This window comes from Salvelinus sp. IW2-2015, linkage group LG23 (genome assembly GCF_002910315.2).
Source record: "Salvelinus sp. IW2-2015 linkage group LG23, ASM291031v2, whole genome shotgun sequence".
Lineage (NCBI taxonomy): Eukaryota > Metazoa > Chordata > Actinopteri > Salmoniformes > Salmonidae > Salvelinus > Salvelinus sp. IW2-2015.
In genome coordinates this window covers 35,923,778-35,947,074 of record NC_036863.1, presented here as the reverse complement: position 1 = coordinate 35,947,074, position 23,297 = coordinate 35,923,778, and the positions used below count along the sequence as shown (strand labels likewise).

Sequence of the window (23,297 nt, the reverse complement as noted above, 5' to 3'; positions counted from 1 at the left end):
ACACACTCAAGCCCACACACAATAACACACATTATTGCTCCATATCTGTCATTATGACCCATCTCCTCCTATGCTTTTCAACGCACCACCCCACGACCCCTCACCCCTTCCTCCTTGTTTTTCATTAGCGTGGTAAGCAGCCGCGCGTTCAACCATCAGGGGAGCGGTTCTGCCCTCCACAGCACTTAACATCAGAGATCTGCGTCATGTCCTTCACTGACCTATCATCTAGAACTACATTCTACCTAAATCTACCTCACTACTCTTTATARGATCCAAATCTAGAAATTCAAAAAACGAATGAATCCTTCATTCTCATGTAAAAGCATTTTTCTACAAAACACACCATGTGATCCAAGGGTGTATTTTCGTATCAACACTGTACCTCTCGTATCATGCCTCTCACCTTTCCATCACTGTTGTCCCATAACCCTGTCCTACAGACCCAACACCCTTCCCCTCTCTCCCCCATCATGCTCTATTGTGTTACAGAGCTCAGAGACACTCAAACATTTGCATTTTAAAACTGATACAACTAATCTCCACTTACCCAAGTATCAAACTCTATCCAAGTATACACACTACTCTTGGACACTAATCCCTCTTCGACAATGACAACAAGCTGAAAAGGACTGAAGACAAAACTTCAATATCCAAATCCGGRCCAGAGACATAACCAACCCTGCGTTAGTGTCGTCAATCTGCAGAGCATGACGTGTTAAGCTCTCTCACGCGACCGGGCCGTTATGTGAAACCAAAGCCCTGTACCCCTCTGTTTAGTGAGGTTACAAGACACACAATCAACCATGAGGAAGACAAGGAGATCGCTTCCGATTGCAGCTCGTCTCCACAGAGCGTGGCGCGTTAAACTCGGCTCAATCAAGCGTGGCTCTGCTGAGCGGGGCACGGGGGGGTCCAGCCTGGTAATGTGATACACACACACTCAGCCCTGTGAACATGATTGCTATGTTACTGTCTGTCTGCCTGTCTGAGCGTCTATCTCCCCCCCGCCAGCCCTCATACCCTGTCGCAACACACACACAGAGAGAGAGAGAAGAGGAGAGATAGAGAGAGAGAGAGAAGAGTTGAGAGAGAGAGAGAGAGAGAGAGAGAGAGAGAGAGAGAGAGAGAGAGAGAGAGAGAGAGAGAGAGAGAGAGAGAGAGAGAGAGAGAGAGGCAGAGCATCTCTCCAGGGGGTAGTGGGCAGAGAGGGTATCCATTTCCTCCCTCAGGCAGACCCTCTTTCTGCTCTTTGTTCCTTAAATACTCCCAACGAGCAGGTTACTCTGAAGCATGGCCCATTGTCTTAAACAGCTGTCAGTCTCACTATCATTCTCTGTCTCCCCTCCACTGTGTTTAGCCATCCCTTTTTTCTTTCAGCCTCCATAATCAAGTGCAGCAGGCATTTCTGCAACCCTAACTGTCTGACTGGACTCTGCTGGAGGCCGCGAATGCTGAGGTCTGCTTCCTCTTATTCCCTCTTCCTCCTCTCCCTCCTCGTCTCTCTCCTCCTCTCCCTCACCCCTGGGACGGAGTTAGAAGACTACGAGGCACATTTACCCGTTTTTGTCCATTGAACCATCACCGTCACTGTAGTTGAATTACTCTGTAAACATCCAGGGTAATGGTCAACATTGTTCCCCGGTTAGACTTGCTGCTAATCTAAATCACATTCCTGCTTTCTTGAGAAAAGTTTAATGTTGGGTTCATCATTTCATACTAAACTTTCAAAATCAATTTGAACACATTGGGAAACACATTGACAGTTTACATTACCTTTAAATTCTAATTCCCCTTAGTTGACTAATTGTAACTTTTATAACACTTTATAACTATACTCATACAGTACAATAACATGACACTATGTCCCTAATTTCCCAAATGAACTTGAATGGTGTCCAATGCCTATATAAACAGGTAATCAGACTGACAGAACAGCTGTAAAACAATACAACTGGTGTTTGTATTTAAATCCTTCCCTTATGCTTTACAGCCATTGTATTTCGATTATATTTTTATTGATGATACAATTACTAAATGAATGTTTCGAAACACAAATGAAAGCATTTTTGCTAGCTATAACTAATAGGACTTGTTTTATTCTCAGAATCTCAGAGGCAGATGCACATAAGATTAGAATTGAAAAACACCATAAATTACTTTTTTTTTTGGCAGACTACTGTGAATATGAATCAATTAATAAAACTGGAGGACAATTGATGCCGAGAATGTGTTTGTTTTGGCTTTAAATTGTGTGAGTGTGTCTGGTTGCATGTCATTTGTAGGCCATTAATAAATAATGGAGGCCTTGTTTTAAGAGCAGATGCTGTTTGAACAACTGTGTGTGTGTGTGTGTGTGTGTGTGTGTGTGTGTGTGTGTGTGTGTGTGTGTGTGTGTGTGGTGTGTGTGTTGTTGTGTGTGTGTGTGTGTGTGTTGTGTGTGTGGTGTGTGTGTGTGTTGTGTGTGGTTGTGTGTGTGTGTGTGTGTGTGTGTGTGGTGTGTGGGTGTTGCGTGCGTGCGTGCGTGCGTGCGCGTGCGTGCGTGCGTGTGTGGTGTCGGTATGTAAGTGCATTTGTGTTGTGCTGTGCTATGTCTATTTTCTGCTAATGTCTGTGCAGCTGTGAGTACTCTGAGTGAGTCCATTGGCATATGTGTGGGTAATGGAAAGTCTGCAACAGCAGCAGATACTTCCAGACTGATGGCCATAGAGAAAACCTCCTTGGGATTGATGACCTCAGGAAGGGCGAGTGGGGAAGGAAGGAGTGTGTGTGCGTGTGCATGTTTGTGCAGGTGCTCGTGCTCGTGTGCGTATGTGTGCATGTGTGCAGCTAATTGTAGTTCATTAACACAAACTTTCATTCATTAGATTTACATTTGACATTTTAGGCTCTTATCCAGAGTGACCTGGTCCTCAAATGCAGCAACGTTCAATCTAATCAGTTCTCTATGTCCTTTTTCATCTGGTGACTGCAGGGAAAGTAGAGCTTTGTTCAATATATTTCTACAGTACTTTTTCTGTACAATTATCAATATTGTACTATTGACACTGGCCACCAATGGGACAAGCTAACACAAGCTGTGGTAAGAAAGGCAATAATATTCACACAAACACCCCACACCACRCTGAGCTTTTTTAGGTTTATTCCTGTGCCAGTGGACTCCATATTACATAACTGCATGCCATTGTGTTGGATGGTAATGTAATCCGGAGTTGAGGCCAAACACATATTACTTTACATGATTAAAACACACATTGAAGTTACCTCATACCTCCAGCATGCCAAAGTGTTTAACCTTGGGTGCGCTTGTGAGACAGACTATGTTATTTTCCCTCCACAACTTTTCAAACCCACTGAGAAATGGGCGATCAAACCGATGGATTGACCCAAAATAAATGAAAGCATGAAATCCCTCCATCTTCCACAAAAACAACTGATAAAAAACAGAGGCATGCGAGATGCTAGAGTAATTACTGCGATCTGCATATGAGGGTGCGCGTGCCGGACCGCCCCTGGTGCTGTTTTTATTGCGTGTGTCTGCCTTTATCAATTTCGCCATGCATGGGTAATGGGAAGTCTGGCAGGCTCGCAGCTAAAGCGCAGCAGACAATATGCAAAAAGACGACGCTGCTTTTGAATAATAAATGATGCGCTTTTATAGCGCCTCTAAAACGCCTCTGATGGTACAATATGAAAAGGCTATGATAAGTAATAGTGCATTTAAAAAGGATCTAGTATATTTTTATTACTACGTTTAAAAAAAGCCGACAATGAGGGAGACGGGGAGGGGGAAATGGGTTGAATGAGGAGGGGTTGGAGTGAGAGAGATATCAGTATGATTGCAATAAAAGGAATGGAAGAGAAAAACGCCGAAATTCCCTCCCAGCGAAATAACCTGCTTAATGAAAGTTTACCGTCTCTCGTTCTTTTCCTTTGCCACTCTTGTCTCCTCTTATGAAATATTAACTACGTTTTTATATAAAGCTCTAAAGCTTAATGCCCTTTCATATTTTGCCATTGTTTTTCTTGTCGTTCTCTACCATATTATTTTCTGGGCTTTAATGGAGCTGCTTTTAATTTGGTTTACATTGTGCGTCATATGCGCCTTCTGCCGTGTGCAGGCAGACTGACACATTTTACTCCGGGATTTGAGATCAATGGTCGAGTATACAGAATATGGCATGCTTTTTCCTAGTCCTTCAGTTTTCCTCATGTCTTCTGGTCGTTGTCAATGCCCSAATAGTAAGCATAGGTCTAATGGGGATGGTGATGAGGATGGCGAATGAGTGCAGTATTTTACGTTTTTTAATAAATACAATTAAAATAATTGGGGGTTATGCAATATGCATTGGACACAATAGATGGAAATGATTTAAACATGCACATTAAGCAAGGGTCATAGAGGGCTCTGAGCTGGCCGTGAAGGGTTATCCATGTCCACCACTAAGCGCCATGGGATGACGTAAGTGTCTTCAGCCACTGGCTGAGCGCAGGTCTCAGTGGAATGGTGCTTCCTAGCATCAGCACTCACTAATGGTCTATTAAAATATCAACTACTTCAAAGTAAACGGATTTTTCCTCGGTCAGCTTGAATCCCCTGAAGCTAATCAAACGCGGTGGCCAGGCCCAAGGAGCATAATCGCTTTTACGCGGCAGATTACAAGGAACCACTTAGATCCCATGTCAGCAGATCCGGTGTCCTGGCGCTCCCCGTTCAGTTAGCGCGTGGAGTGGAAACTGTTTTCCCCCTGTATAAATAAACGGTGTCCCCGTGCCACTCTTGACCGCCAGCACAAAGTAACCCCACAAAATCTTAAAAAACTGAAYTTGAGCTCTGTTTAACATGAATTCGTATAACGAACTAATAGGCCTAATAATGGCAATATTTTCAATTCGTCAAATTGAACAAATACCAGGTCTGATTKTATCCTATATCCTAACCTGAAACATTCGCATAATAAACCGTTGCGATGCGTGTGATTTTTAATAAGCTAGTTGTTTTCACTGAATCTGAAAAACATGCCTTTTGAAAACAAAAATAAATCATGGCTTTCATGCACACAGCATAGCAAATAGGCCCGTGCCCTTCAGGCTCATATTTAGCATTGAAACGACCAGCCACTTCGTTGGAGTGCATGGAGTTTAGAATTTAGCAGCAGCTGATCTACTRTTAGGCTATAGCCGACGTGTAAGGCATTACACAAATCTGGCTTCCAAGATCAAAGCTCAAATTCGCTACTGATATGAATTGACAGTTTAAGTGAATGAAACATATACATATATATATATATTTATTATTCTACAAAATAGGCCTATGATATCCCATCTTCAGATCAACCGTATAAGGCACGTGAGACCATCTCAGCTCTTCATCGAATCAATATTCTACGCTATGTATATAATTAATAACAGCCTAATRGGATAATAATAATAATAATAATAATAATAATAATAACAATAATAATAATAATATAGCCTAATGTTTTTAATAGGGAAGTAAATCAAATCAGTTAATTTTCGTTGTATGAAAACCATCGAACTTCCACTCTGATTTGAATCAAGTTTACCTCAGCCCCGGTGAAAAGTCTATGGTTGTGTCCAATCAACAAATGAGTGGCTGTTGATGAGGAGTTCTGCAAGTCTCAGTTCCCTCATTTCCACTGCACAAAAACTGGTTGAATCAACGTTGTTTTCCACGTCTGTTTAACAAAAAAATGCAATGTGATGACATTGAATCAAAGTGGAAAACTGATTGGGTTTGAGAAAGTCATAAATTTAAAGCTGCAATGTTTAACTTTTTGGGTGAACCAACCTAATTCGCATAGAATGTGTGTTATAGATCTGTCATTCTCGTTGAAAGCAAGTCTAAAAAGTGATAGATATGTTCTATGTACACTATTTCTATGCTGCTCATTCTTTARGTTTAATTTTTTGCATYTTTCACTTTTGGTTTTGTATACCAGCTTCAAACGGCTGAAAATACAATATTTTTGTTTATGGAAAATATATTTCACAGTGGTTTAGATGGTACAATTATTCTCTACACTATACTTGCTTGTTTTGTTACATAAAATGAAATTAAGCGAACTATTAGAATTGTAGCAACAAGGAAATGGTGGAGCGATTTCATCTTTAAGGACRTTTAGTCTTTTCTTCACCCAACTTTTGACCTGAATCCATTGACATGCTGACGTATTTTGTTGATTTCACTTTGAATTCATGTTAGTTGACAACTCAACCAAATGTAAATCAAAACTAGAAGTTGAAATGTTGTCTGTGCACATTGGGTTGCCACTGATGTAGAAATACGCTCATTTGGAATGCATGCTAATCATTAAGCCTATGAAAGCATTGTCATTAAATCTCCGAAAGTATTCGGTTTTTCATAAGCCGTGGTTATGATAGACTATAACAACACACCATTGGTGGTCGACTATAGRCCTACAGCCAATATAATAATGAATCCGACGCAATGAGCGCTTTTTAAGAAATGATGTCACTTTGGAATGTTCCCTCAGCTCGCATTCAATTCAGCAAATTAAAGTTAAAACTTCAACCAATAAGGTGCAGGAAAGCTACTCTAACCAATCGGAAGAGGGACAGAGGAAACACTATTGCGTTCGGGGGGTGTAGTGGGCAAAATAGAATTGATCCGAACTGCGATTGCCCTGCAAAGTCAGTGTGCCAAACATCAGCAAATCGCAAATGGACGGATCCGTCAGAGCCGCGAAGGATGGTGGAAAACTCGCTGCCATAGAAAGCCATAGAACGCAAACTATCCAAAACGAGCTTTAAACGGGAAAGAGCTGGATGCTTAACTCAACATAACCAATTTGTACTCGTAGGCTACATCATAACCTTTTGCAACATCGGCTCTGTCCGAGGACTGCGTAAAAGTACTGGAAAGGTTCTGGGAGCGAGAATGGAGCGGGCGCCAAGCTCAAGCCCCAGCGGCGTAAATCAGCCCTCACAACCTCCCCAGCATGAACCTATTAGTTTCGGMATTGACCAGATTCTCAGTGGTACCGACCAGGACGGTTCACAGAACACCACCCGGAGTGGTTCGGATACTGGGAACTTCACAAGTGGAGGAAGTTACCACCTCGGTAGTCCAAGTGGAGCCAGTGCAGCGCCCTTCACTTCGCTTTCCGGTTCTTTCCATGGAATCGCATCATCATACGAGGAATCAAGTGCATACGGAGTGAACTTGACTTTCACCCCAGGAGGGGTGATACGAGTCCCGGCGCACAGGCCGCTGGCCGCCGCAGTGCCTCCYCCTATAGCCAGCGCGGTACCAGGGCTAGGCAGCATCAGCTTCCCCTGGATGGAGAGCAGCCAAAGATTCGCAAAGGAAAGATTYGCAGGTAAACTATCTCCATTCAATGTGTAGGCTATTTTAGTCCAGGGGTGGCTTAATCTGGGACTGGGTCGCCGGCCCTAAAATCACATAGTTGGGATGTACTGCAGCAGACCTGATAATCATTTCCATTTCAACTCGGTAAATTCAGGGTTTTCATAAGTTTTAGCCTATTATTTTTCAAAGAGGAATTTTCGTTTCACTCATGGAGTTYAAATGGATTTGACCAGTTCCACAAATAAAGTACACAGGACCAGTCGAATCAGTTCACCAGATTAACTTGAATTGTAGCCTAATTCTGAAAGCTTTATATTGATGGAAAACACGGATATAAATAAAATAAACAAGAACATAGCATCCAAAGAAAATGCAAACAGATCAAAATAAGGAAACACTGAATTATTCATTATACTATATTATTTCATATTTCAAAGTAAGGTTTAGCCTAACTCAAAGGAGAAAGACTAACATAAAAACAACTTTAAAGCATGCGGTAGAAATACTGCCCGAATTAGGTTCGTTCTCTCAACGCGATGCGTTGGGGCACTTTGCAAGTTGCACCATTAAAACTATGTCAATATAACAATAAGCACACTTTTCATGCAGGTTTTACCACACAATTGAACAAGAAAATATGAACTGATCACAAATATAAAAATGCAACCCGTGTTATTCTAATAAATAAACACAGGCCTATTTCACCGGAAGACCAAAACTGTATACTCCCATTAAACTATCATTATTAAAAGGTTCATCAATTTAGAACCGTTTATGAAAAGAAACACATTTGATCCAAATGTGGACTTMATATTTCGATGTAGATCAATAGGATGGGTGTGCTGTTATCGAAAGTGCTCAGATACATTGCACAAGTGTTTCAGACTTCTTCGTAGGCTATTAGCTACATCACTTGTCTTTAGCAACTCGACCTAATTCTGTTACTACTGAAGGAACAGTTTTTGCTTGGATTTTGAATCCTGTGTGTGTGTGTGTGTCTTGCTAAACGGGACATATTATAATGCTAAGTGTATTATGATGATGATGATTATTATTGTTATTATTACTAAAATGTGGCCTATAATTAATCATTATTATTATTATTATTATTATTATTTCCACAGAACACATACAGTTATTGCACTATTTTAAACCATCATTTGGGGTACTAGAAGGGGTAAAGCCTTTCTGTTTCTATTTATTCAAACTAAATGTTTACATGGAACATCTAAATGAATTAATAGTATAACATACTTGAAAGGTACTAAGCTATTCCTACATTGACAGAAATTAGTAATTAGATAATTGGCCAATACTTATGGTAGGCCTACTGTTTGCCATTGTCACGTTGAAATAAAATAATTGTAAATTGGACACTTCAGGGAAAAAAGTAAAATAGGAAACCTCTTCATCTGTAACGTAAATGATTTTTCCCAGTCTGTCTCAGTGGATGCCCTATAACATGTATCAGAACCTTTGTTTTTCTTCTGGGGGGCACTATGTAAAGTGTCATTAATATTGCAGAAGGGTTCTAGATGATTGCCTGTCAGTGTTTTGTGACAAAAGGAAGAAACTCTCCACATCAGAATTGAATGRGGAAAAACACTCAACCTCTTTTCATCGACATCATCAGCATTATTGACTGTCAACATATCTTCATTTTCTGAATAGACAGCACTATTACAGCAATGTCTGCTACTACTAGGCAATAACCCATTGTGTAAGAAGAAATATAATACGACGATCTCTTGAGCAGTACTTTATCAACTAACCATGGACTAATGCTGAATTGATCATTTTGCCATGTTTCAAAATAAATAAGAATCATTTAAACATATGCTCAACTTGGATTTTGCGTTGATTGGAATTAGATTAGAATTACTCAATTACTCTAAAGACCCATAAAACACCTATAAAACATATTCAGCTGTACTCCAACATTCCACCTCTATGAGAGAGAGGGAAGGTGGTATATAGGTCAAACCAATGAGCATGTACATTTCTTTTGATTATAGTATCAATTTAGAGATTTCCATGCGGACTACAATGTCCTTCAACAAATTGAACACAACATAAGATCTTGTGAACCTGTTCATGACGGCTTTCTTTGTTTGTCCAATGTCACACACACACACACACACACACACACCACCACACACACACACACACACCACACAAACACACACACACAACACACCACACCACACACACACACACACACCACACACACACACACAGCTGCACTGACGCCATTCACAGTGACCCGGCGGATTGGTCACCCCTATCAGAACCGCACCCCTCCAAAGAGGAAGAAGCCGCGGACATCTTTCTCCCGGGTGCAGATCTGTGAGCTAGAGAAACGCTTTCATAGACAGAAGTACCTGGCCAGCGCTGAACGGGCCGCTCTCGCCAAGACCCTCAAGATGACCGACGCACAGGTCAAGACCTGGTTCCAGAACCGCAGGACCAAGTGGAGGTGAGACACTGGGCTGGAGAGGGGGAGGAGGGGAAAGATKAGTTGTTTTCTGAGTGGTTTCTCTGGAGAAAGATGAGGATCTAGTCTACATTTACTCTAGAGTGGTCAGCAGAGAAACATATAATCAGTTACCACTTTCTGATGTTAATTTTCAATTTGAAAAATGATAGCTTGAATACAATATCCACAGTAACTTTGACTTCTAATACATGTTATAGAGGTGTGTTATGTCCCGAGCTAATTGTGCATCAATGCTAATGGRTACCCAATAACTCAGGTGCGCAAAACCTAACAGGCATATTCACTCCGCTTTATGTTACTGTACAGCTCAGCCTCACAAACACAACCATGACCCTCTACAGCAGGGCTGGGCAAACTTTTGGGTTCAAGGGCCACATTGAGATTTCGAAATTCAACAGAGGACYGCACTGTTTGTCAAAATCAATTTGCGTGCCAGAAAAAGGGCAGTCATTAGAATATATAAAAGTCCATTATAATTTCTCCATACTTTCTATTTAGTTTTAGATGTTGAAGAGTGGCCGGGAGTGTTTTTCTAACCCAACATGGCATATTTTTTTTACTCAAACCTCGAGCGGGCCGAATTGAATGAGCTTGTGGGCCGGATCTGGCCCACGGGCCACAGTTTACCCACTCCGCTCTGCAGTCAGTACACAAGACTAGGGACAGTTCATGGATTATGGTTTTCCTAACACCGTTCACTCAGCTCTATAGAGTATCAATAATATTGGACAAAGTGTTTGGATCAAAGATTTTGTGACATATGTAAAACATGGCTCGATAGTTTTGGAGATAAAACATTCAGATGTAATAGCTTAACCTATAAAGTATTAAGTGGATCACTTGCACACCCACACAATCAAATGTAATGGGACACAAAATAAATTGTGATGTTATATCACGAAGGAGCATTCTTGGAGCAATAAACCTGAGTACAATAAACAGTGTTAAGAGAGTTAGTTTGAAAGAGCTAGCTTTATGAGTATTGCAAAGGCATGGCTCTAGTGTCATATGTGTTGGGTTGGTTCAGTATTAAGATGTGCCTACTGAAGTAGGCTTATCATTTGACTCATAACAAAAATGAATTAGCTTATCTTATGTAGGACTAGGCTAAATCTATGTGAGCTATGTTGACACACATATCTGCATTTATTTGACAAAGAAAACCATAGGTTATATAGCCAAAAAGTGTACAACTAGCCTACAACTTTGGTAATATCAGCTCTGTACTGGCAGTTTCTGCAAGGTCTGAGAGAAGGGAGGGACAGCTAACTTTCCAAAATTCTACACACTTTACTAAGGGGCAAACAGAAACATTTGTTTTATAACTAATCTCATGTTATTTTACACATTTTGCCATGACACTGAGAGAAAATGCTGCAGGTTTTTAATAATTTCCTGCAATTCCACATGTTGCCATTTTTATATATTTAATCTTTATTTAACCTGGAAGGGCTCGTTGAGATTTGAAATGTATTTTTCAAGGGCGTCCTGGCCAAGATAGRCAGCACCAAGTCATTACACAATTACAAACAGACAACAACTACAGGTAATCAGGTAATCTAGTAGTACTTGTAGAAAAACTACAGGTAATATAGTAAAAAAAACATAGAATTCACAAGAGTATAACAAAATCATAAAACAGCTAATTAAAAACATTGACAGGTTAGGGAATCAGCCTCAGAATCCTTCATCAATGATTTAAAAACACTAATCGAGACAAGTTCCTCCAGTTTTAAAGTATTTTTTAAGGTGTTCCAAGTCGATGGCGCAGAGTACATAAAAGCCCTTTTACCAAATTCAGTTCGGACATTTGGAACACTTAGCAGGATAAAGTCCTGCGAACGAAGAGAGTACCCACCACATTTCTGAACAATAAAAATGCCCAAATAAAATGGTAGTAAACCCAAAATGGCTTTGTAAATAAAGTATTCCAGTGACTGAGCCTATGATTGACTAGAGAAGGCCAGCCAATCGTTGTATATAAAGTGCAGTGGTGCGTAAGGGTTTTGCAGTTTAAAATAAATCTCAATGCTCCATGGTAAACGGTGTCAATTGATCTCAAACACTGAGYGGAAGCATTCATATATAAAATATCCCCATAGTCTAGTAAAGGCATAAATGTAGCTGATACTAACCTCTTTCTGGCTTCAAAAGAAAAACAGGCCTTATTTCTAAAATAAAATCCCAACTTCAGCTTCAATTTTTTTGTAATTTGTTGAATACGCAATTTAAAAGAGAGGCAGTCATCAATTAAAATTCCAAGATATTTATATGAGGTTACAGTCTCAATCTCATTGCCCTGACAGGTAGTAATAGGTGAAAGGTTCAGAGTCTATTCTTGCTTTAGAAAACACAGTTAGTTTAGTTTTGTCAGTATTGAGGATAAGCTTCAATTGACACAAGGTATGTTGAACAGTATAAAAAGCAGTTAGCAAGTTCTGTAAAGCTTTTGTGAGAGACGAGGCACAACAATAAATAACAGTATCATCAGTATAAAAGTGAAGTTGTGCATTTAGCAAATTTTTGTCTACATTATTTATATAAATAGTGAATAAGAGGGGACCAAGTACAGAGCCCTGGGCACACCATTACAGACAGACAATTTAACAGACATGAGCCCATCAAATTGAGTGAACTGAGTTCTGTTAGACAGATAGTTAGCAAACCATTTAACTGCATGCTCCGAAAGACCTACACTCGACAATCTCTGCCTCAGTATAGCATGATCAACTGTATCAAAAGCCTTAGAGAGATCAATAAAAAGTGAGACACAGTGCTGTTTTTTGTCAAGGGCTTCAGTGATATCATTTAAAACCTTCATGGCTGCTGTAATTGTGCTATGCTTCTTCCTGAAGCCCGATTGGTACATTGATAAAATAGAGTTAGTGTATAAAAACTATTTTAGCTGCTCACTAACAAGGGTTTCAGGTATTTTCGCCAGGGGTGACAGCTTTAAGATTGGCCTATAATTATTTAAAGAGTTGGATCTCCCCCTTTTATAAGTGGTTGGACAAATGATGATTTCCAGATCTTTGGAATTTCATTACATTCCAGTATCATTTGGAGCAGAGAGAAAAATGTGCAGATTTATAGCTAATCTCATGCTATTCTACACATTTTCCAAAGAGGCTGAGAGAATTTTGTATTTTGAAAGGGGGGGGCATATGCCAGTGGGTAATATCATTATGAAACGTAGCCTATCCTAACCTACCGTATAGGCTAAGAATTTATTTTGCCTGGTCATCAGCTGTGGACACACTGTTGCGCTCACAGTGGCTTTGGCCTACACACTGTCGAAAAAAGATGTCAGGCTCAGTGCAAATTTATCAAACGTAAATACATGCAACATTGTAGCCTGTTATGAAACAATTTGGTGCACGATTAATGCCACTGAAATACACTGAACTGTCTTATATTTCCAGAAAAATGTGCTTACGTGATGATACTGTCATCTAGTCTAGCTACTGCATAGGTTCCCGCTGGAAAATATCAAAGGTCAAATAACGAATAATAAATGAACAATTTGATACGATTGCAAATAATCAATACGTTACTATTTTTAGAACAAATAATAATAATATTTCTTATAGTGGTTTCTGAAAAATATAAAATTCACACAGAAGGTTCTGTTATCTATATTATCTGCAAGATTATCTGCAAGAGTTGCTCCATCTTGAGTGCAATAATGTGCAATCATGTTCTGTTTGGCAACATAGGTCAGTGTCCTCTCTGGTTTCTCCCATGTGTCATTATGGCTCATGCCAGTGTGGTGTCTCTCCTGCTCTACTGAATCAACCATGTGATAGCTGCTGACAGGTGGTCGTCATCAGTATCCCTGTTCTAATGTTGGCCTTGATGTCTCTGGGTGCATCACATTTTCTGTCTGTGTAACCAATTCCTCTAACAGTGAAACCAATTCCTCTAACAGTGAATCTTAATAAGTGTCCTGTCTATGTCTGTTCTGTCCCTGTCCTCTCCCTACCCGCCCTGTCTTCGTTGCCAGGCGACAGACAGCTGAGGAGAGGGAGGCGGAGCGTCAGCAGGCCAATCGGCTGATGATCCAGCTGCAGCATGATGCCTTCCAGAAGTCCTTGAGTGACTCGGTTCCGTCCGATCCACTCTGCATCCACAACTCCTCTCTGTTCGCCCTGCAGAACCTGCAGCCGTGGGCCTCTGAGGAAGCAGCAAAGATGGGCCGTATCACCGCTCTAGTGTGACAGGGACAGGGTGGGGCGCTCTGGACATTACACACTCGGACTGGCCAAAATGCTTACTGACTGATATCTAAGAAACTGCACAAAGGTGATCGGTGAGCAAATTGAAATTAATGATTTATTATTGTCCTTCCAGAACATAGCCAAATTGTGTCTGAGGGAGTCTGAAGATTAAACAAAAACTCCAGTTCCTAAGTACCCTGATATGATCTGGACATGCAGAATGTTTGCTGGGTCCTTTGTGTCAGACACATCCTGGGTGGTAGCCTATGAGCTGTGGCGATGTACGTGACACRCGTCACTGAGCCAGCCCTATAATTCCAAACGGACATATTGACTGACTGACACAGCACAGATTGGCTCATCTGTTTCTCCCACGTCCCATCTGTTCCTTCACCACTACAGTTACACTATCAGCTCTGTGCCCCTGCATCTCAGAGCTGACCAGTCTGCAAAGGATGAGAAAATGGATGGGAAACAGAGAGAGAGAGAGAGAATACACTAATGTTCTGAGAATATATAAAACGTTGCTGTTGCATGGAATCATTCTCATCATCCTCTCATTTTCCATCTTGAATTCCATCTAATTGTTTCCTCTTTAGACTGCTAGTTAGCAGGATTTTTTTGTACTGGGTGAAGACGGACTTAGGCAAACACTGATCCTAAAAAGCCACTGAATGTATTACATGCTTTGATTCCAATCTATTAACACTCTAAAGCTCAATTAGGGCGAATAATTACATTTGAATAAGAAGGCAAACTATAAAACTAGATAGCCACAAGTGAGATATTGTAGAATCAACTGCTTACTGTTCTATTGGGCAAGTGTTTAGTGATGTCTGAACAAACCAGATAACTGCTACCTCTTTAAACAACATCCACCCGGAACACTAGCAAGACATCAACTTTTTTTTCTATATATATAACTCATTGCAGAGTTAATACACAGCTCAAGGGCTATTTTAGAATAATAACATTTGCCAGTGGGACAAGAAGCAATCCAGTAAAAGAGGAAGCTAATTATTTATAGTGTTGTTTTATTCATGCCAGGCTGGACCCCTTCASTGGGAAGTGTGGTGCAATGAGGGTGGTATATCAGACCTGAGAGGTGGAGAGTCTGGTTGACTTCGTTCAAATGTGGTGTAAAGGACTTTGTTGTATGAGTCATCTGAGAATATTTGACGCGGTGTAATAGATGGATGATAACAGCATCTCTCCCCATGTATCATACTTTGTATTTGATAAATATGTAAATAACTAAACAAAACCTAATAATAAAAAAAGCATTCTCTTGTTTTAGCTTTGAATCACTCTTTATTTTTCAATGCCCTTCTGTTGGTCTCCATAGCTACTTTATTGTTTACATATAAAGTGGAATGTCTGCAGAACATGCTCATTACACTCAAATACAATGCAAACAAAAACAGCAGCAGAAAGATCGATACCACTAACGTTCTCTCGCACACAAACACATTGACCAGGGAGGATTTAGCCTACGACAGATCTAAGGCACTTACAGGGGGAGATCCACAGRGACCATAAAAAGGCTCTCCCCATTAAAGCCCCCTCCCCCCCTCCCCCACTGAGTGCTGTTGACTCACATTCAGCTGACCTGGGGGGAGATTGATAGGTCTCAGTGCTGTGTCCATTATGAATGTGGTGAAAAATGGGACATCACAAAAGATATCTCAGCATCCCCATATAAAGCTGCAGAATCACCAATAGCTATTTAGATAGGCCTATTCATACTTATACACACTAGAGCTGAGCAGACGTGATGGTGCAAGAGGACGAACCCTCTTCCTGATAGTCTGAGAGGCCATTAGGGAGAGCAGCCATTAATAAAGCCTCTCTGCTCAGGATAATTGATACAGGAAGTCTCCTGACCTCCTGGACCTGCTCCAGATCTGGGAGGGAGGATGAGATCACCCCTCAGGGATGCAACACAACCAAGGCTGTCAGCAAAGGGCTTACTTATACACCAGCCCCCTCTGCTGGCCAGAGTCTATAGCGACTCATAGGGGAATGAGATTGGGTGACATTCCAAACCTACTGAGTCTGTCAACCTTATTTGGGACCAAAGCAATACAGAAGATGCATAGTGGTAGGTGGGTTACTGGCTGGTGTCTTGTATTTGTCAGAGTGAGGCAGTGGAATGGGTCTCCCTGTCAGATACTTTGAACAGGGATAAAACCATACTTAAGGTGAGTGCATGAAGTTATGTCCCTCAGACATTTTGTGTGAATGTTGATGAAACATTTAACAGTTGGATAGCATACATCTGTGTTAAGCATAACACATCGACCCTGTTACCCATAGATCAATAGGTTAGAAATGCTCCAATAGGGTCATGCTTGTCTTCAATTACCCTCCCTTGTTGCACACAAGCGTCCATTACCTGTCAGTAGGGGGGGGGGGGTAATGGCTGATTTAAGATGAAATAGTCAACCCACTCAATTTTATAGTAACTTTTATTAAGTGAATCTCGAGATGAGAAAACATGTATACAGCGAGAACAAAAGAGCCTAGCGGACAGCAGTATTCAGCGAGAGGGCAAGGTACAGACACTGACCTTTCCATGTCACCTGGTAGGAGCCAGGTATGTCAACAGAGCGCAGCCCGAGACACGAAAATATAGATTGCATTTCTGTGAATCAAAGCAAACTTCAATTGTCACATGCGCTAAATTACCGTGGAATGCCTACTTACAAACCCTAAACAGTTCACATTGCATCGTAGCATTACCGAGTTGTCAACAATGGACATGCCATGGAGCAGGCAGGTCTGCCCAAGGAGTAACCGCTCTCTCGTAGTTTAAGGTAGTGGGCCAACAGCAAAATAGATGTCTGCCAGAAATTTAGGTTTATTTCAYGTTAGAGCCTATTTATCAGAGTAGGCCAATAGTGTATCCTCAAAATAACTCCATAAATYCATGTAACATTGCAGTTCATACTTCAGTGTCTATATTATGGGATTAAATGTCCTGCAGAGGCTCATGTAAARGATTTCATCAAAGGCGTCACACTGAAATTCTACCATCTCGTCAACCATCAATAAACACAAAGCTAAAAGACAATCTTCCCCAGAACTTTAATTGTGGATCAGAATATTTCTGTGGATGGAGAGCTGATCATATACTTCATGTATAACAAGTAAACAGAAATGACATGCAGGTTTAATAGAATAGGAATACTTTTTACTTTCAAAATGACATTCATGTCTCCAGGGAACTAGCTGCTTCACTCTACCCTTACTGCAAAAATATAAAACATGTGAGAATTTCTTAAAACCGTTCAATAAAATGCTTGGCTTAAAGTTAACGTCTCAGACCTTAAAGAGCCTACCATCTGGAAGGGAAGGACAAGCATCTACAAACTCAAMAGCTTATGGATGACAACACTTGTCATTTCACTTTACCCATCATTTAAATAAATCAAAATGAAACAAACATGAACAGATATCTTCCAAAATGCCAGAGGGACAGTTCTGACACAAACTTCAGAATGCTACGTACAACACAGTAGCAAGGATTTAATTTACACATTTACAAAATGCAAAGTTCCAAATGGGTTTCCCCAGGTCCGTCCACATGAAAGTTGGAATAGTACCACCCCTCCCGTCCTCTTGGAGAGTGATGCTGGTACGGCCAGGGGTGATGGGGCTCAGTCCTATTAGCTCCACTCTAGCAGGGCACTGGACATGAAATGCTGCAGCAGTTTAGAGTAACAGAGTACAAGGCATTGATTCRGACATGGGAAGGGCCCAGAAAGGGCAGAGTAGGCCGGCAGGGGGATTGATGAGATGGCTGAAGTAATCAAACTAAAAAAAGTCCAAGAAAAAAGTTATTTGCTCTCTTTAACAGTTTGTCTCCACTTCCACAGTTCCTCAATGGTCTGAAAAAGATTGGGGGAAAATATTTATTAAAGCATAATCATAACTGTGTAACTGTCAGAAAACATGTCATTGATGAGAGCTCAGAACTTCTTAGAGGTATTGGTGTTTTTCCTCATTGCTGATCAAAACCAAAATAGTCTTCATTGCTCTTTAGGGGTGTTACGATTCCCTGACAGCACTGCGGTCATTCATTTCCCAAACATTCAATTTAACCTGTGTTCTTGACAAACATGATGTCCCGGAGCAGCATTAACATACCTTGGTTTCTGTGACTTTGAAGCAGTTCTTCAAAAAGCTCTCAAACTTGGGCTGGAGTTTAGGCAACTTCCCTCCCTGAAATAGCAAGACTTGACATTAGTCTAGATATTCAGAAGTGTCCCTAGTCTTTCGGTTAACAGTTCTTTAGCACACATAGGATAAGATCAGCTAATCACTGTAAGAAGGCCTGTGTATTTCCAGATCATATAATACACATGAATTTTCTCATAATCCAACAGACACCAACCTTCTCCACAGTCGCCATCAACTTGACCTTGAGCTCAGAAACATTGAGACCTGGTTTGGGGGTCTGGGGAGTTTTGGCGGTTGCTTTGGGGGTCTGTCCATTTTTAGGAGTCTGTCCACCCTTGCTGTCAGGCGTCTTTGCCTGTGAAAACCAGACAAATTGTTAGACAAGACATGTAACATGACTAACACACATCACTACAATAATGCTCTCAGAAACAGAAGTGGCCAGCTTTAGTCTCAGTCTTTTGGTAAGCAGTGTTGAAAATGCGTCAGTAGATCATCAGCTCAACAAATATCATCCTCGACTAGATGCCATGTTATAGTAGGGCAAAAGATGTGCAAGAAGACTAACCTGTTTTCCGGCTGGTGTGTTGGCTTTAGAGCCCTTTCCGCTGTGGGCAGGAGTCTGAGGTTTGGCAGGAGTCTGAGGTTTGGACGGAGTCTTCTTAGCCTGATAAAAACAGCAAGGTTTCTTGTGACATTTTCTACACTTTCTCAAGGGCAGAATGAGTAAAGGTTTAAATAAAATTCACTCACCTTAACAGGAGATTCTTCAGCCTCACTCTCTTCATCCTCGTCATCATCATCCCTAAAGAGGAGTCACATGTTACAACTCAACTCTTTATAAAACCTCAGCGAGGAGCAGGTGCTTTAGTCAGACTTACTCATCGTCATCATCCTCGTCGCCAACATCCATCTTCATCTTTTTCTGTGAAAGGGAGATAGGGAAGGACATGGTTAGGGGCATGGCGGTGAGGATGTGTGTAGCAAGAGCAAAGACTGGGAACATTCTAAGAAATGGAAGTGGCCAACTTTAGTCTCAGTCTTTTGGTAAGCAGTGTTGAAAATGCTTCAGTGGAYCATCAGCTCAACAAATATCATCTTTGACTACAGAGGCCAACGCAACAGTAACGCAGCAGATATGTACACTGTGACCAGTGATTTTCCAGCCGGCGTGTTGGCTTTAAGGCCAGTAGTCGGGACTAACCTGAGATTTAAGAGCCGGTGCTGATGCAGGCCTTTTTTTGGACGTTTGTACCTCTTCTTCCTCTTCATCGTCTTCATCCTCGTCAAAAGACTGATCTCCTCCCATCACTGGTGGAATGATTTCGGTTAACTTTGAATAGATCGGCTACATTCTCCATATAAGGGAATGGTCATCTTCAGTCTCAGTCTTTTGGTAAGCAGTGTTGAAAATGCGTCAGTAAATCAGCTCAACAAATATCATCTTCGACAACAGATGCCATGGCAGCACTAAAGAAACCATGGGAACAACACTGTCCTATAACAAACTCATACTCACTGACAAGATGCTGGCCACTGATGTGGATTGGCCCGGAACCAGCCTTGAGACGGAAAACTGCTGGGGGTGTGATTGCGAACCCACCAAGACACACCTGCAAGACACAATTAACCTGTTACTTAGCGCTAGGGGTCAGAATTGTTTTTTCCCTTTCAAATAACATAACCAACGTAAACGAAAATTCGCGCTGRCCCAGATCGTAGAATATGCATATAATTTACAGATTRGGATAGAAAACACTCCAAAGTTTCCAAAACTGTCAAAATATTGTCTGGTAGAAAAATAATGTTTATTCTGCAAGCGAAATCCTGAGAAATTAACCCGGAAGTGATATATCTATATCTATATATATCTATAAAAAAATAATAATAATATTTGTTTCCTTTCCCCTCTAACCTCCATTTAAAGGGGTATCAACCAGATTCTTTTTCCAATGCCTTCCTCAGGCTGTGACCAGGCTTTAGACAGTTTCAGGCTTTTATTTTGAAAAAATGAACAAGATTTTTCAGTTGTACTCTGAATAGATTATAGATTTATATATATATATATAAAAAAGGATTGTTTCTACGACCATTTCAGATACTTTTGGGGATTTGTCGAACGGAACACGGCTTTTGTTTTCTCAAAATATCGCGCAAACTAACTGGCGGTGTTTTGTGATAAAAGTAAATTTATCGAACAAAAATAACATTTGTTGTGTAACTGGGAGTCTCGTGAGTGGAAACACCCAAAGATTATCAAAGGTAAATGATTAATTTGATTGCTTTTCTTACTTTCGTGACCAAGCTAATATAAGGCTAAACTGTTATAGCATTGAAAGCTACACTCACAAAGCTTGGATTTCTTTCGCTGTAAAATATATTTWAAAAATCTGACACGATAGGTGGATTAACAACAAGCTAAACTGTGTTTTGGTATATTTCACTTGTGATTGCATGAKTATAAATATTTTRAGTAATAATTTTTTGGTGTGGAAATTTTCATCTTCCTTTCAGGACCGGAATGAGGCTGTAGTTTTTTTCATCATAACACGCAACCCAAAGGGCGTTTTTTGTGTGRTAAAAGTAATATTTATCGAACAAATAGAAGATTTGTTGTGTAACTGGGAGTCTCGGGAGTGGAAACGTCCGAAGATTATCTAMGGTAAGCGATGAATGTTATTGCTTTTCACACTTTCGTGACCATGCTAATTTGGGGTTAGCTGATGTAGCATTGAAAGCTACACTCACAAAAGCTTGGATTTCTCTCGCTGTAAAATATATTTTCAAAATCTGACACCATAGGTGGATTAACAACAAGCTAAACCGTGTTTTGGTATATTTCACTTGTGATTGCATGACTATAAATATTTTTTAGGAATATTTTTGAATTTGGCGCCCTGCAATTCAGCGGTTGTTTAGGTAAGTGAACCCGTATTCTGTATCGGTAGATCAGGGAAGTTAACATTAACTCTACACAGGCCATACAACCACAATCCCTCACTCAGGGATGGCACAGAAGTATTGATGATACTCTATGTCTGACTACTCACACTTGGCAGGGTGGAGGGTTTGAGTGAAGCCAGCACAGCCTTAACCTTCTGACCCTCTGTGTCCTGTCCTTCCACCTCCACGATGTGCAGCTCATCCTTGGTGCTGAGGTCCACACACAGCTAAGAGCAATCAACAAGAGACACCAAGTTTAGAAATTGTTTCTCATTTCTATGAGGAAAAACAGATATCTGGAAAGTAATATATATTTTATTCTGCAGAAAGACAGCTGTAACACTCACCATTCTTAAGTCTAGCTGGTGCTCAAAGTCATCCTCTTCTGGGTTGAAAACAACATCCTTCCCAGATTTCAACTCGCACCCTGTTGAGAAAAAGTCAATTTAGAAAGGGGAAATTGGGTGAGGCATTGCTATCAGCAAAGGGATTCAACTTTGGGGTGTGCAACATGTGGGATGACATGGTGTGGTTTCAAGCCTTTTTTTGAGACAGTTAAAAAGCTGATACAAAAAGACTCAATAGAATACTAATATTTTTATTACTTTGGCTGGAGAAAGAACCTGCACTCAAACCGGTACTGAGGGAACCCTGGACATCTCCTTAAACGGTAGACTGAGGTGAGGCAAACGTGGGCCACCAACCCACGTGGTTGAATGCGCACGTGCACCCTCAGCATGTCAATGAAACTAGCTAGCCAACTAGGTAGGTAGACAGGCCATTAAGCAACCATTTTTTGGGTCGCTTAACTACACAATTCACAAAGACACATGCCACGTTTTATAAAAATGTAAATGTCCAATCTGGAAACGTTACCCCCAAATCACTGACAAAGCATGYCATGATCAATGCACTTCAAATACTACCTCCATAAAGTGGAATCATTATAAACAACTTTAGCCAACACTAAATTTAAGCAATGTTCACAAATTCGTGTTGCGCTGCATGGACATTATCTAGAGGGCCTTGTGCGCCATCTTTAAATAAAGCACGTGTTGAGAAATTTGATACGCATGGAGGGGTACCTAGCTAGTGAGAATCTAATGTCCATCACAAATAAGTCTGGCCCAGTTAACGTTAACACAACACATACAAATCAACCGGGACACCAAGACCCTCAAAACATAACTSAACAAATTTGGTCTCAAGATGCTTGACTAGCTAGCTAGGATGGCTAGCCAACTAAAATTAGCTCACATGTGCTAACTATCGGCTAGCTGGCTAACGTTAGCTAAGTTGATATCTCGTGGATAAACTTCAGAGTTGACATCTGGGTAAGCAAGTTCCATTACCAAATAGTGTAATGCAATGGTATTTAGACCATACGTTGATGAAACTCCGACATGTCCCCCATTAAAGCTACAACTAACGTCAGTGGTAAAGTTATCTAATTGTGCTAATATTAGCTAGCTGTACCTCGTGTTACTTGTGTCTGATGAACATCATTTTTTTCTCGATACAGTAGCTAGCTTACTGATATGTTTATTAAAATAAACGTTATTCCGAAAAACTATTGTTAGTTCAAATWGAGTATCTCACCATAGAGAAAGGTCTGTGGTCCCATTTGTTCTTCGTCCAGACCGTTCATTTTCTTTGCTGAGACAGGGCACTTCGAAGATAATGAAAAACTGAAAGGCCCTCTCACTACGCAGACACTCTACCCGGGCTCAATCGCCACGCCTTCTTTCTTCTTCTATTGTATTATGGCATTCCGCAAACACACATAGGTGCATGCTGCCACCTACTATGTGGGGTGAAAATCTGGCGAACTTCAACGCAGAAAAAAAACACGGAAATAGGGATAAATCAAATCGTACTGCGTATACGTGCTAGAGGTGTCACTACAGAACCTGGTTCGATTCCAGGCTGTATCACAACTGGCCGTGATTTGGAGGCCCATGGGGCGGCGAACAAATTGGCCCAGCGTCGTCCAGGTTAGAGTTTGGCAGTCATTGTAAATAAGAATTTGTTCTTAACTGACTTGCCTAGTTAAATAAATATAAACATTCACCATAAGTCACAAATAAATCCATGCTCTGTAAAT

The 23,297-nt window shown here is 40.8% G+C and overlaps 2 protein-coding genes and 1 non-coding gene across 3 annotated transcripts; 1 reads left to right on the top strand and 2 right to left on the bottom strand.

Annotated features, from left to right (window-relative positions):
- The first annotated feature begins 6,737 nt into the window (after positions 1-6,737).
- On the top strand, positions 6,738-14,158 carry LOC111950323 (T-cell leukemia homeobox protein 3). Its single transcript, XM_023967808.2, has 3 exons — positions 6,738-7,364; positions 9,593-9,830; positions 13,855-14,158. Exons 1-3 carry the CDS (start codon positions 6,923-6,925, stop codon positions 14,066-14,068), a joined length of 894 nt encoding a protein of 297 aa, XP_023823576.1. The 5' UTR covers positions 6,738-6,922; the 3' UTR covers positions 14,069-14,158.
- Positions 14,159-17,222: 3,064 nt separating this feature from the next.
- LOC111950322 (nucleophosmin) lies at positions 17,223-22,919 on the bottom strand. Its single transcript, XM_023967807.3, has 11 exons — positions 22,793-22,919; positions 21,541-21,620; positions 21,301-21,420; positions 19,770-19,863; positions 19,455-19,561; positions 19,132-19,175; positions 19,004-19,055; positions 18,819-18,917; positions 18,465-18,605; positions 18,218-18,292; positions 17,223-17,958 (listed from the first exon to the last, which is right to left on the bottom strand). Exons 1-11 carry the CDS (start codon positions 22,839-22,841, stop codon positions 17,908-17,910), a joined length of 912 nt encoding a protein of 303 aa, XP_023823575.1. The 5' UTR covers positions 22,842-22,919; the 3' UTR covers positions 17,223-17,907.
- On the bottom strand, positions 18,036-18,106 carry LOC111951223 (small nucleolar RNA SNORD61). The gene has a single exon (XR_002875583.1). It is a non-coding gene; the product is annotated as a small nucleolar RNA SNORD61 (small nucleolar RNA).
- Positions 22,920-23,297: the final 378 nt, after the last annotated feature.